At 51.4% G+C, this 15,116-nt stretch overlaps 1 protein-coding gene across 2 annotated transcripts in view; it reads right to left on the bottom strand.

Moving 5' to 3' along the window:
- Window positions 1-712: 712 nt before the first annotated feature.
- The window catches only part of NEURL1 (neuralized E3 ubiquitin protein ligase 1), a 270,785-nt gene continuing 256,381 nt past the window's right edge, over window positions 713-15,116 (bottom strand). For both annotated transcript variants that reach the window (XM_050958122.1, XM_050958123.1), the window contains exons 5-6: window positions 6,514-6,660; window positions 713-4,843 (exon numbers count right to left, since the gene is read on the bottom strand). In XM_050958122.1, coding sequence (XP_050814079.1) covers window positions 4,602-4,843; window positions 6,514-6,660 — 389 coding nt within the window. In that variant the 3' untranslated portion in view covers window positions 713-4,601. The remainder of the gene's footprint in view (window positions 4,844-6,513; window positions 6,661-15,116) is intronic.

Genomic DNA, 15,116 nt, shown 5'->3' on the forward strand with positions numbered 1-15,116 from the left:
GTGCCTGTGGGTGAGCGTGGCACGTGGAGTCGCCTGCTTCCAGGGCATGCAGCGGCCGGTGCCAGGACAGGCATGCAGCCTGCATTAGCATGCCCTCTCCCCACGACCAGGAGCTGCCTGAGGTAAGCCCATGCCCCTGCCCTTGGCCCCTGCAAAACCCTCACCCCCTTCTGCACCCCCAACTCACAGCCCCCACCTGCATGCCAAATCTCTCAGCCCCATCCTGGAGCCCGCACACTCAGTTAAAGCCCCCACCCCAGCCCACTGAGGTTGGAGGACAGCAAGGGTAGTGGGAGAGCGGGGACTGGGATGTTCAGTTTTGTGCGTCTAGGAAGTTGGCAATCCTAGTGCTTCCTGAGCTGAGTCGGACTGATTTGTGTGGGAGCAGAAGGGCCCTTGAGCTCACACCCGAGTCTGCATCCAGGCTCCGTGTAGCCCTCTCCTAACTCCCCAGCCTACTTGACGAAGCTCCTGCTAATGCCTGGTGTTCGATCCACCATAAAACACACACATTTTACTACATTTAAACACACACAATTCAATCAGGGCTGCGGGTGCCCTGTGACCACTCCTCCCCATTTGTACCGTCTTTAAAAGTCACGATGTAGCCATGAACCAGCCCAGGCGGGGCAGACTGACTGGAGATGATGCTGACTGCATTGGCTTTATATATATATATATATATATATATATATATATATATATATATATATATATATGTGCTCATTTCCCTCCCATGCCCGCTTCCTTACGCTCTTAGCTCTGCCCTGCAATGCCGTAACAAGAGCAAGGCGAGCGAGGCACTTGCCTCAGGCGCGCAAAGTGGAGGGGCACAGCTCTACCGCGATCAGCGGTGGAAGAATGAATGAATGAAGTGGCACCCACAATCCGGCGGTGGATCCGTCTCTCCGAGATGGACGCAGGGACCCGCTGCCCAAGGGCCTGGAGCCAACCCTTGCCTCGGGTGCAAAAATTCCTTGTTAGGGCTCTGCTGCACTGGTCCGGGGCCTGCAAGGTTAGGGACAACTGCTGGTATACGCGCTGGAGCTGTCTCTCTGCTCTTGGTGTTTGGGCAGGTCAGTGATTATTGTCATCGAAAGCCACCAAGTGTTTGCACGTAGTCAGATGGGGAAAGCCCATATTGTAGCTGAGATGAGTTTGGTGTCCACTCGTGCAATGCTCACGCAGGGGCAGGGCCTGTCTGACCCAAAGGGCTGGTTCGCGTGCGTACAGTGGGAGAGCCTTGCCCCTGTCATTTACTGCTGCAGCACTGGGGGCATTTCAGGTGCTGTAAGAGTTAAAATGTAGGAACCACATCCGCTGTATGTCAAAGGTGGGGCTCTGCTGGGATTCCCACAAGTGGGGTTAGGCACGACACCATCCCTGTTAAATGTGATGCTTAAAAATACATTCGCCAGCTAAACCAATCTCTGGGGAGACAGGGGCTTTCCACGCACAGTAGCAGCAACCCGCTAACTTTTATTAAGAAAATCCGCATAGCTCTGCCTCTACACTGAGTTGCTCCTTTCCGCAGCCGGCTGTCGGTGAGGATGCTGCAGTAGTGGCAGGGGAATTAACTCCAGTGCCATAATTCTACTTATATATTAAAATCTACAATATAGAAACAAATACAGTATTTGTGGCTATTGGCCAAAATCTACTGGCACAAGAGGATTGTTTGCTGCACACCAGGAGAGCGGCTGATACACCTGCATCAGCTGAGTATGTGTGTGTGGGGAGCTATCCAGCTGGGGGCGGGGGCGGGGGAGGTGATGCTTACATTGCTACAGTACTTCATTGTGAAAATAATTAGGTATTAATTTCATGATGCTTCTGCTAGGAGTTTTTTTTTTTCCCTTCTCCATGCACATCCCAGCTTCCCCACCAGCCAGCTGGTGATATATTACAAAGAAAAGTAATGTTGAAAAGCGAAAACCAACCCAGTTTTACGTAACACCCCCTCCCCAGCTCATCACCAACATGTCTCCCCATTTGCTCCTGACAGGTGTCTGAGCCTGTGGTTGCCTTTGCCCAGTTCCCGGGAGCAGGTGAGTTTTGCCCACGTTAGGCATGCAGGAGTGGGCATGCTGTCTCCTGTGAAGAACGTGCCTGCTTTGTAATGCAACAGAGGCCACAGAGAGCTCTCATGCCTCGCTGTAAGGATCATGTCTTGGACCAGCGCTCAGCCAGTAATAGGCAGTTTAGCAAGAGTGGAGGAGCTGGGCCCTGGTACTTAGGGCAGACAGATGCTATTTGTTCAGCTGCTACACTTTCAGTTACTTACAAATGTGAGGGCCCTTTTGTAGTCTGGCTCTACCTCAGCCACAGGCTTCCTCCTGTGAGCAGAGCTGAAAAGTATGTTGCACTCATGAAAAGGAGGCCATGTGGGCAGTCACGCTATTGGAGCAGCAGCACTTTGATCATGTTTTGTAGCAAATCTGCATCATGTGTTACTGAGCAGAGCTACTTCCCTGTGTATAACAAAGCCTCTCCATTTCAGTGCTTCTTGGGGAGGGAAACGGACCATGCCCTGAAATGCACATGGGGCCTGATGTGCCAATAATTTAACTCCTCTTGCTCCCAGGGTTCCCAGGTCACAGTGTCTACTAGAACTGTCGGTGAGTTTGCTTTGAGAGGCCAGCACCTAAAGCAAAAGGCCTGGGCCTGCACTGGCCACGCTCTCATTGCAGTCAAGGGGCAGCGCAGAGGTACATGAGCTACAGCCGTGGTCCAAGGTGACTGAGCCCATGATCTGTCAATGCTAGACTAGGGCTAAGATGTGTGTTCGGGGGCCATTAACACTAGAGAAGAGTATAAATGAGCCACATCTTGCTTGTCTTCTCTGCTGTGCAGCCCTCTGGAAAGCAGCAGGCCTGCTCCTTCGAATACTTCCCACCAGGCTGAGGCCTTGCTTGATCTCCCATTGAAGTCAATGGGCGCTAGCTGAGGTCAAGCCCCTCATCCAAGGTTTTCATTAGTGCTGCATTCAAGTTTGTTCAGAGGAGCCTGGTTGCCTGATGGGGCTTGTCGTGTTCTGAAAACGAGGCCGCTTTACGGTGTCCCCAGTTAGACACAAAATCACTAGGCCTTGAGTTTGCCAGTAGGCTGAGCCTCGTGAACTCAATGGGCACCCAGGCGGGGCTGCTCGGCCCCAGAGGGATGGGGCGTGCCTTGCTCGTGTTACAGCTGTGGACCAGGGAGGACTGACAGATCTAAACTGAGATGATTGCAGCCTGAGTGAGCCCAGCAGCCGCCCAGTACTACGCTGTCCTAGAATGAGTGCTCAGAAGGACTCACAGATAGACACATACAACGGGTGGGATGCAGAGAATCTGGCCACTGATGGGGCAGCAGCAGGAGCAGCAGCAAACCAATTCTCTCCCTTCCCCCCCGGCCACCTCCGGCCCTTGAGTGAGCAGAAGCTCCTTCGTTAAAACAAAGAAACAAAATCCATTTTAAGCCACTTTCTTCCTTTTTTGCTTGTTGATGACTAAGTGCGTTGACCGCCCTGTCACATCAGTGTGGCCAAGAGCGTGTAATCACCAACCAAGTTTCCTTCCTTTAAAGCAGAGAGAGACATTTAACACTCTACCATAAAAACAGAGCTGGGGGGGCGGGGGTGTTGTTTGTAGACATTCTTCCTCAGTGTTTTTTGCAAGTGCTGACTGAGGGCTCGGGGGAGAGGCCTTTGGCTTGTGACAGGAAGGGCAGGGAGAACTCAGGAGCAAGCATCGGTGCAGTGAGGTTATAGTCATGCAGTGCCACAATGAGCCAGGCTGCTGGGGCACTGCTGCTGAAAACGTAACCCTGTCACCTAGCTGGATGGCAACACGCAGAGCCGTGCCCACACCAGAGTCTTTCACAGGAACCACATGCTGCACACTCATCCACTGCCCCCAATGCATTTCTGCACTACCAAAAATTCATAGGCCCACTCCCCCAACCCCACCAAGCACTCAGCACATCGATTTCCAGCCACCGCTCATAGGAGAGCATCGAGCAAGCAGGGCTCCTGGGTGTTGTTCTGCTACTAACAAAAGGGTTTGGCTTTATAATTTATCTCCTGCCAAACTCGCCCTTTCACACCCTTTGCTGTCAGCACTCCTGCTGGACACTCAGCACTTCTGAACGGTCCATGCAGCCCTGCCCTTTTAAGAGGCTTTTGTGAAATGGCGTCAGTTGCCCCCAAACAACCGCCTTTCTTCTCTCTATTACTGCCACTCACCAGCTGCCTACTGTCGCTGTCCACTGGGCAGAAGGTGTGCCTCACTGCACCTTTCCTGCTGGCCGAGCGGCGGGGACATCCCTGGGCATGGTGTGGAACAGGAAGAATGGCTCCAGCTATTTTCTTGAGATTAAAATGTAAAACCCGTTGGAAAGCGTGGTTCAGCTTGACTTCCCTGATGTGCTGGAGTTCAGACCTCGTTGGGGGCAGGGGAAGTGGAAGAGCCGTCACCAGCAGAACCCTCCCCTCCCTGCCTCCAGCCTCCTTGGGGTGGTTCAGATGTTGAATTTCACAAATGATGAGTGAAGACAGAGACCCCCTTGCTCCTCTCACGTCTGCCCCCCCCTTGCAGTCCCCCCCAACCCATGCTGCTGTTCTAAGTGCTGCGATAAGTTTTGATGATATCCTTGATGGCCCGTCTGCAAATCGGGCAGCAGGCGTTGGCCATCTTCTTGAGTTTCAGCCCACACGGGTAGCAGAGACACATGTGTCCGCAGGAGTAAATGACGGTATCTACCATGTTCTCGTAGCAGATGGTGCACTCATCCCCCCAGACCCCTGAGCCAGATGGGGAGATGGGTGACTCCGGCATGCTGACCGGGGAGTTTGGTGCTGTGCCTGAAATGCAAGGAACATGGTCGCTCTTTACTCTGTCATGAGTGTCTCAGGGTTAGGGAGAGAGGAGTGACGCGGTCAGAGCAGACTCCTGGTGCACCTAGTACTGCAGGGAGCACCCTGCACAGGCAGGGAGTAGAATGGGTGATTTAACAGGTCTCCTTCAATAGCTTTTGCAGCTAACCATGTCCAATAGCTGAGGCCTCAGCAGAAGGTGAGAAAAGGCCATAATGCACCTGACTCAGTGCACAATGCTGCACCACTGGGGAAGGGAGAATTCCTCTGGACTCTGCCCTAGCACATGAAAAATCCCACACTCCGGATTGGCATCTTTCTGCCAACAAATCTGCAGTGCAGCTACAGAAATGCTGACAGAAGAGGGCTTTGGGCAGTATAGCTAATGGCATGTGGGAAGGTGGCATTCATATGCTGGCAGAAAACCACTTTTATTGGCGTATGTTGCGTCCACACGAGGTGGTTATGCCACCATAGATGCTGTAGTGTAGACACAGCCTAAGAAATCTGTTTCTTCTAATAACAGGTCACAGAGTCTCCATGATGGGACGGAGGGTGGTCATGTGTTAAGGACACAAGCCTAAGAGGCAGGAGTCTTGTGTTTTATTCTCGGTTCTGCCACTGATGCACGGCACGGCCTTGGGCAAGTCACTCCCCCTCTTTGCACCTTCTTTTCCTCATCCGGCAAATGGGCACCATAACTCTAAACCTAGCTCACCTGAGCTGTGGTGAGAGGCCCAATCTATGTTTGGAAAGGGGGCAGAGCTCCTGGCAAGGAAGGGGCTATAGAGATTCTGAGGGGGAGTAACACTGCTTTTGTCATGGGATTGGTAGTAGAGCTGTGCAGTTTGCCTAGAGTTTAGGCCAATACACTGCAACGAAACAGCTGCTCAGTGCACCGAGGGCCAACAGGGGAAACGGGCTGTCTGATCACACGGCCAGCTGGCCCACAGAGGGAGCACTGCAGTGTCCGAACACTGTACAAACATTCACAACGGAGGGCACATTGGGTTGGCTGCTGTTTAACGGTTGGAAGGGAGGGAGGGCAGAGCTATGGTGGCAGCAGCTCTGAGATTGGTGCATTGTTTGGTGACATGAGCAGGGGACTGAGGCCTTGGGCAAGTAACAGATTGTGAGTTCTCTGGGCAGGGATGTGCCTCGATGGCATGGGGCACTACCCTCCTACAAACTGCAACCTCTCGGTCCAACAGGAATTCTGCTTCCCTCCCTCACTGAGAGAGTGTGAGGCTGGATGGAAACTTCTGACCTCCTCTGGGATTCATGGTAACAAGGCTTGGTGCAGAATAGCAATGTAAACAGCCTCCAGGAATCTCCCCCAGGGCAGCTGCATTTCACAGGCGAGTGTACACAGTCTAGAAAGGTGGTTGTCCTCCTTTGAGATTTTTGATGATGAAAGAGGCTACAAAATTATTGCTGTCCAGTATCAAGGCATCTGGGCAGCTTCCATGTAAAAACATTCCCCTAGGGACTTCACACATCTCTGGCTCTTCTCCCTTACTCACTTCGGGAGCTGATAGATGCATAGATGGATGCCGCTCCATGCATTTAGCGCACCAATGGGCATTGAACGGGGGACCTGGAAGGGTGGCAGTGCAGAACATGCCAGGGAACCGTGACTGTGGGCGGGGCAAACTCACCGCTGATGGAGCTGCAGAGCAGACCAGAGCCACACGTACTCAGGATTGGATCAGAAACCCCGCTGCAGAGAACCGTGGGGGAATTTGGGGCTGAAATGGGAGAGCTCGGTGTAGATGGGCCCAGTCGCTCGGCCAATATAGTGGAACCTGGACAATAAAACAAGCACACACATGGTTTTTAAAAAAGCTTGTCCCCATGTGATTATTCCAGACACTAGGCCCTGCCCCGCACAGGGCTACCTGCCCGGGGCTGGGCATGCGTTGCTCTGTCTGAGCCATGTTAAGTGCCATCACAGTGACAGCTGGGGGTGGAATCCTGGCCTTACTGAAGTCAATGGGTGTTTTGCCATTGATGTCAGTGGGACCAGACCTTAACCCTTAGTTTCCATTCCTAACAAACCCATCCTAAGCCAGGCACAAGACATCGCCTCGCCCCCTTCCCCCCCCCGATGCTATCAGCTGGCCTAAAAGAGGTCTGAACACACCCCCCCCACACACAGACACACACACATAAGCTGGAGCCCTTTGAGCCAATGTAAAAGGTTCTGCAGTTTTAAATGTCGCTTTTCATTAAATGTCACCCACAGCATCACCCTCCCATGCCCCAGCAGCGTCACATCCAGGGATGAGGCTGGGGCCAGCAGGAGAGGCTGCACTTGGCCGGCCAGGCTGGAGTGGAGCCCAAGAAGCGATCCCCTTGGTAATGAGTGCTGTACACCCCCAGAGCTTGGCACCACCAAGCTCACACCACGGCACTCGAGATCTGCCTTCCCAAGGGCCTGGCAGGCAGAAAAGCGCAAGTTCTGATCCCTGTCCTGCGCCATGTGCTGTGTGGCCTGAGCTGAATCATATCACCATCCTTATCTATAAAAAAGGCAACTCCTTTGCAGCTGTTTGGAAGCCTCTGTTGGTCTCAGGTAAGCCCCTGCCTGGACCTGGCCAGCTGGTGCTCAAAGGCAACAGACAGCAAATTAACGCAGGCACTCAAACTGGGAAATGAGAAAACAGGACAGGAAAGATTTGTACTAATTGGTCCTGCCTGGGCAGCTGACCCCTAAGAAACCCTGTAGATAGGAGCCTGCCAAGCAGCCAAAGGGGAAACCTGCTTGGGGCAAAGCGACCCAGACACTAGGTGCTGCAATAAGCAGATGCAACTCCCCTGACTGCGTGACAGGCCTGAGTGTGAGCCCTTCTTATGTTTGGGACGCGCTCGTCACAGGGCCCTGTCTGTGGAATCCTCTCTTAGTACATACCTACACGCCTGCTCCCAGCCACCCGAGGCAGAAGGAACTTGGCCCACAGTTTCCAGCTGCTTGCTGGGGAAGCAGCCAGCTCTGCGGGGAGCCCCAGAGACAGCATTACAAACATGCCGGCTCAGCCTGCTTCTTGTCCTGTTGCTATGATAATAATCAGCTGAAATGTCTCCCCAGAGGCAAATACAGACAATCACAGATGGTGACAAGGGTTCCCCCCGCCCCTTCCCCTCCCCTGGGGAAGGTGGATGGGGTCTGCTGGGGAACCATACTACCAATGGCTGAGGGAGGATGGCTAACGGGGATCAGAGCAGCCACAAAGGAGCAACTGGTTTGTCTGGCATTCCAAGGTGTTCAGTCTCTTGTGGAAGAGACACCAGGGATAGTTCCCGACCTGAATTTAAATACCCACAGACGCTTAGCTTCCTTCCCGTTACCATATATGGAGCTGAGACAGCAGGGTCTACAGCACAGTTCAATGAGTTGGTGGCTGCTTTCAAGTGAAAAAGCACCAGGAGGCCTGTGGGCAGCATCTTGCTTCAATTTCCTTGAGGGGGGCCGGGTGAGGCTACCTGCACTTGGTAGTCAAAGCAGGCTAGAAACACTTCCTAGAGTCCAGCAGGTTGAGCCACCCAAAAGCCTCCTGTAGACAACTGACATTTAATCAAATGTCGGCCCTCAGCCAGGTATCTGACCCATATTTAATGTATCCAAGGTGCACTGCATGAGAAGGGCATTGGATGGGAGGCACAGAAAGTAAACTAGCCTGTTCTGCCTCTGTTTCCCTATCGACACCACCAAAGAGCACGTGAAATGAAGGCCTGGCCCACCTGGCTAACTGCGTGTGGCATTACTTGTCTCACCTCTACCGCTGTTAAATGCCTTTCCTACTTGTTACATTCCTGCTCTGGCAGAGTGCACGTGCCGCTGGTAAACAGCCAGCTAGGCACTACACCCAGCACACAGCACTGGGTCGCTGACGAACAGGGACAGTAAATTCTGTTCCTGCGCTGACACAGACTTGCTATGTGACCTCAGACAAGTCACCTAGGGAGGCTTAGGCCCAGAGGCGATATGCGAAATGGAGATAAGAGAGGCAGTATATGCCTTAATTCATCAGTGTGGTTAAAATGCACAGAGTTCCTCAGAGGGCAGCTACCATGCGAGGGCAGCTACTAAGCTGTCTTTGGAAAAGTCAGGCACCTTCTTCTACACCGAAGTGAGCAGTGCCAGAATTCCTCTTCCGCTGTCAGCTGAACGGCTCCTGAAATACGCTAGGACACCATGGTACAGCCCTCTTTCCCAGTCACTTTACTGTGCACAGCAAGTCTTTGCGACAGATCATAAAAAGCAAGGGCCTCTCTCCTCTGCATGGATGCTGAAGATCTCATGGCCATGGCCCTTTTCATAAGAGAAGGCCTTCCCCTCTTTCGGCAGTGTGCTGTACACCAGATGGCTGTGGGCCCCACTTTCAGAGGTGGTTGCATGTCAGTAATGCTGTTTGGATGCAGTCTTGGTGGTGACCAGCAGTAAGAACAGCACAACGCTTTAAGCTGCGTAAGTACTGAAAGTCTGTCTCTCCTTTACACAACTGCCTCCTCGCTTGGAGATGTTACTGAGGCTAAACCTCTGCACATACACCCCCTATCGTAACGCAGCATTTCATACTGCCAAAAAGGTGTGTTTAATACATCCTAACAAGCTACCCGGTGTCATAACGTTTTATTAGCTGTATTGCTGTGTGCTGTTAAACAGCTGCTGCGTTGCGCCCCACAAGTAGCTGTGTTTCAGCAATCCCTATGTATTTTATTATATGAATGATATTACTTAGCACGTATCGTGTACATCACATCTTCAAAGCTCTGGAGAAATTTTAACTGAATTCTTCTCAGAGCATGGTGAGGTCGGCAGATCCGGCTGGGATATTCAAAGGGATTTGGGTGCCTAACTCTGTTAGGTTCCTTTGAAAATTCCTGCTGCTATCCTGTGAGTGTCTCAGTTTCCTTGGAGACAAGTGACTTTCTGACTTGAGTGAGCTTTATCACTGGGAGCTAGATTTGGGTCTCTGGCCAGGACGGAGCCTGTCAAGTCATCGCTGGCCATGAGGGCTGGGCATGTCCTATTACATCAAGCTGTCATAAACAGATAGCTAAGGGTTAATGTCTCTTTCACCTGAAAAAAAGTAACCTGAAACACCTGATCAGAGGACCAATCAGGAAACCAGACTTCTTCAGGTCTGGGTGGAGGGAAGTTTGTGTCTGAGTTCTTTGTCTTCTGCCTGTACTCCCTCTCGGCTATGGGAAGGATTTCTCTATTTCCTGCTTTCTAATCTTCTGTTTCCAAGTTGTAAGTACAAATATAGTAAGGCAGTAAGGTTTCTATTGTTTTTCTTTTGTATTTACATGGGTGTGGTGGCTGAAGTGTTTTGAATTTTATTCTTTTTGAATAAGGCTGTTTATTCATATTTCTTTTAAGCAATGGACCCTGTATTTGTCACCTTAATACAGAGAGACCATTTTTTATGTATTTTTCTTTCTTTTTACATAAAGCTTTCTTTTTAAGACCTGTTGGAGTTTTTCTTTAGTGGGGAACTCCAGGGAATTGAGTCTGTGCTCACCAGGGAATTGGTGGGAGGAAGAAGTCAGGGGGAAATCTGTGTGTGTTAGATTTACTAGCCTGACTTTGCATTCCCTCTGGGTGAGGGGGGAAGAGAGATTAGCTCTTGGTACTTCTGTTTTCCAAGGCTGGAAACTGGGAGGGTGGAATCCCTCTGTTTAGATTCACGGAGCTTGCTTCTGTGTGTCTCTCCAGGAACACCTGGAGGGGGGAAGGGAAATGGTTTATTTCCCTTTGTTGTGAGACTCAAGGGATTTGGGTCTTGGGGTCCCCAGGGAAGGTTTGGGGGGACCAGAGTGCCCCAAAACACTCTAATTTTTTGGGTGGTGGCAGCTTTACCAGGTCCAAGCTGGTAACTAAGCTTGGAGGTTTTCATGCTAACCCCCATATTTTGGACGCTAAGGTCCAAATCTGGGACTAGGTTATGACACAAGCATTCTATGCTGCCTGTAAGAGAATTTTCATCATCTTGCTCCAAACCATACGGGGCCACCATGTAGATTATAAAACTCAACATCTGTGTGTTTTTATTTTACATTGGGATGGTTAACACAGGCAGCCGACGGCTCTTGGGACTATTACCTGGCACGGTTCACTGCTCTTCTCAGAGTGCACAACAAAACCAGCAGGGGACTTGTTCCTTATGCCCCTGGCATTTTGCCCTTATGGTATCAGAGAACACCAACCCATGCCCTCGGTCCAGCACTGTCACATAGCTACTGCTGAGGCAGGGCGTGGGAGCCTACAGTAACCTAATATTGCCAGTCTCAGCCTGCATGTGACCAAATGTTTCTATCGATAATTGCTGCCTTCTCCTGGAACATTCTCTGTGCCCTGGTGTGCGCGGGGGGGGGGGGGGGATGCTTCACACATATTTCATTACCTTTTGGGAACATTTCGGCTCCTTCATGTTGATTCTGCAATGTGCCAAGGCAGGACTGTCAGGGAGCTGACACTATTATGAGAAATGCTGAAGGACCCAAAAGGTCCCTTTCTGGGAACAACGCAGCTCCCGGACTGCAGACTGTCAGCTTAGATGCTCCCATGTTCCAGACCTGCTGTGATTCCCAGCCCTGTCATTCAGCTCTGCAACCAACCTTCCTCCCTTTATCCTGTTTTCATCTGCCACAGACAGCACAGTTGGGTGACTCTTCCTCCCATCTGATAGGAGGAGGCACATAGAAAAGCCACCTCAGAAGCTGCAGTTCTAACCGGCTCAGTCAGCGTCTGCACAGTGTTCTCTGTGCTGCTTCACAGAACTGACAAGGCTGCTAGGTCTGCAGGGACCTAGGGCATCAGCCTTGTTCTGAAGTGCACATGACATGGGTACGTTGGTGTAGATCATGGCCTCCCTCCACTCTGTCTGCTCCCTTCTCGGAAATATACAAGAATGCCAGCCTGGTGCTGAGAGATGCTCAGCACCCACATCTTCCATTTAAGTCAGTGGGAGTGGCAGGTGTTCAGTATTTCTCAGCCCCCTGGAGAACCTATTCCTCAGGCTTGGAAAGAATGAATCATCTGTGTGTGTCCATGACACAAACTTAACACTCTGGAGTCGCTGGAAGTATCAGGTTGTCACCAGCATAGCTGGCATTATGCCGCCCTTGCCGAGGCGGGGGGGGGGGTGATCAGATTATTCTGTTCACGGTGGGTGGGAGGTGCAGGGAGGAAGGGGGGCAAGTGCTGATCTGTGGGCCAGCTGGCAGGCAGGAGGCACTGGGGAGGTGGAGAGGAACTGATGGGGGGGCTGATGGTGGGTGCTTAGCACCCACCATTTTTTCCCCATGGGTGCTCCAGCCACGGGGCACCCACGGAGTTGGCGCCTATGCTCAGATGAAAGGCAGAACTGGAGCCTGGAGGGCTGGCTACTCAAGGATGTGAAGGAGCTGCATAGAGCCTATGTTCACAGACGCCAGCAATGGACCGTCTCCAGTCTGATGGATGATCTAGCAGTAAACGGAGCTAATGGATAACACATACTGTAAACAAGCCCAGCGGGGCATAGATCAGTCACTATACACACAACAAAGGGGAACATTCACTAGCCAGAGACGTTTACAAAACAAAACACTGCTTCTCATCCAATCAACCTGGATGACGTTCCCATCATCAGGCTCAGGTCAGGTTTTGTTCCTAACAACAGCTGACAGCTCACCTCATTAAACTGAAAACAAACACAGGCAGCTGAATGCTCTTTTCCTGGGCTGGTCAGAGGTGCCTCTAATGTTACAGACCATGTATGAAATGAAGAAGATCCTGGTCGACAGCCATTGGCACATTAGAACTCTCCACAATCAGACTAAAGCTAGTCTCTGCTGGAGACAAAGCAATGAACACCCAGGGAACTAAGGGCCACCCCCCCACACCCGTATCTCACCACCTTCTGTTCCAAATGCAAGGCTCTTTGCTTTGACCTTGCCTTCTCCAACATAAATATATAGCAACCGGTCTATTAAAATAGCCCTACCAAAACAAGCCACTCCATTGTGCCTGTTTCTGCCCCCGTGGGAGAAGAAGCCACACATGACAGCTGCTAGTCACGTTGATTAACACACTGCTGGAAGGCGCTCAGATATGCCAGTGTCGAGTGTGGTATAAGAACCACTACAGGACACAATAGAATTACAGTAACTGGCTCTGATTAATTCTAAACACACACGTATATTCAAGCCCAAACCCTGCCATCATGTGTGTGAACATGGAACTCTACAGGACCAGCTGTGTACATCTGAGGGCAGGATCTAGGCCTTTAAAATATCAACAACTCTAAATATTGGAACATTCTTCTCCTCCTGAGATGACTAACATGATGGCTTGCAGGGCCTCATCCGATATACACTGAACTCGCTGAAAAGATGCCCATTGACTTCAGTGGGCTTTGGATCAGGCCCATATACCAGTAGGTTTATTCAGGGCCACTCAGAGGGAGTTGGGGGACAAGTGGGGCAATTTGCCCCAGGCCCAGGGGCCTGCAGAGGCCCCCACGAGAATTTTTCGGGGCCCCTGGAGCGGAGTCCTACACTCGCTCTGGGGGCCCCGGAAAACTGTCACGGGGCCTGGGCCCCCAGAGCTTCTTCTGCTCCCGGTCTTCGCCGGCGGGGGTCCTTCCGCTCCGTGGTGGAAGGACCCCCTGCCACCGAATTACCGCTGAAGTGGGCCCCACCGCCAAAGTGCAGCTGGGTCTTTGGCGGTAATTCGGCGGTGGGGGGACCTTCAATTCCGGGACCCGCTGCTGAAGTGCCTCGAAGACCCGTAGCGGGAGCCCCCTGCCGCTGAATTACCGCAGAAGACCCGGCTGCACTTCGGTGGCGGGGGGCCCCCGCTTCGGTGGTAATTCAGCGGCAGGGGGCCACCGCCGCGGGTCTTTGGGGCACTTCCTCGGCAGGTCCCGGAGCGGAAGGATCCCCCGCCACCAACTTACTGCCAAAGCAGGGGCCCCCCACCACCGAAGACCCCAGGCCCCAGAATCCTCTGAGCGGCTCTGGGTTTATTGGCACCATTTTCAAACCACTAGTATCAGATAAAGGCCAGTGCTGATTGAACAACAGGTAATAACTATCCTCTGCATTTCTGCAATATCTCCATGAGAGGCTCACAAAGCTCTTAACTTTTAAATGAATGAATCCTCCCAGCACCCCTGAGAAGGAAGAGAGTCTAACTGTTAACTGCATTACTAAACCCATTTTGCAGAGAATACTTAAGCTTGACCAAGATGCACCAGCTGTGGGCAACACGGATGCTTTGGCTTTTGATCCAAGTGACAAGGCGTTCATCAAAGGGAACCCCAAGTGCTGAGTTCACTCTCAGCAGAGATCAGTCACAGCCTCTGTTTTTCCCAGTATTAAGCAGCCTTTTCTTTGCTCAGACTCTCTTTCGACTGCAGCTGTCGAAGGGGGTCTCCAAGCTCCTTTAGGGAAGGTGCACTGTTTGAGGAGAGGACGGCTCCTAAATTGGGAAACAGTGTAGCAAAGACAATACAATATGTACAGACTCTCAGGGCTGGAAGGGACCTCAGGAGGTCATCTAGTCCAGCTCCCAGCAGGACCTATCCCCAGACAGATTTGCCCCAGATCCCTAAATGGCCCCCTCAAAGACTGAACTCACAACCCTGGGTTTAGCAGGCCAATGCTCAAACCACTGAGCTATCTAACAGTACCCAGATCCTATGGTGATGGACTCCTAGAAATGTGGGCAATAACATTGCATGGGAAGTCTAGTCTTGAACACATCAAATTCCTATATTCACTGGTTTTGCAATGTGAATCACTCAGATGTCCTAGCAATGGCATTGGCCAAGTAATTAAATGGTAATGAATGCTCAAGGCAAGATTACAAAAGTGATTCATTTAAAACTCCCCCCCCCCAGCCCTTGCCCCCTGGCACCTTGCCAAAAGATTCTCCTTTAGGACTAAAATTTGCTGGACTGGATCTCAGCTGAACGATGGGGCAATTTTGAAAGTTTAAGGGAGATCCCTTGTGAGATTGAGGGGGGAAAAATACACTTGCCCCATTGTAAAGAAATAATTATTTCTATGCTTGCTTTCCACAGTTAACTCAAAAATGGGCAAACACTGAGATTTGCTGTTGTGTTTATCGCTGACCATGCCCCTGAGAAGGACTGAGAAAAAACAGCTGGATACCAATAGTGATGTGTCATGCAAACATTTCTTTCAAAGCTGTTCAGTGGGTGCTTAATCAGATGTGAGTAGAGATGCTATGGGATGGTTGTGGGTT

The sequence above is a fragment of the Gopherus flavomarginatus genome, chromosome 6 (assembly GCF_025201925.1).
Source record: "Gopherus flavomarginatus isolate rGopFla2 chromosome 6, rGopFla2.mat.asm, whole genome shotgun sequence".
Classification (NCBI taxonomy): domain Eukaryota; kingdom Metazoa; phylum Chordata; order Testudines; family Testudinidae; genus Gopherus; species Gopherus flavomarginatus.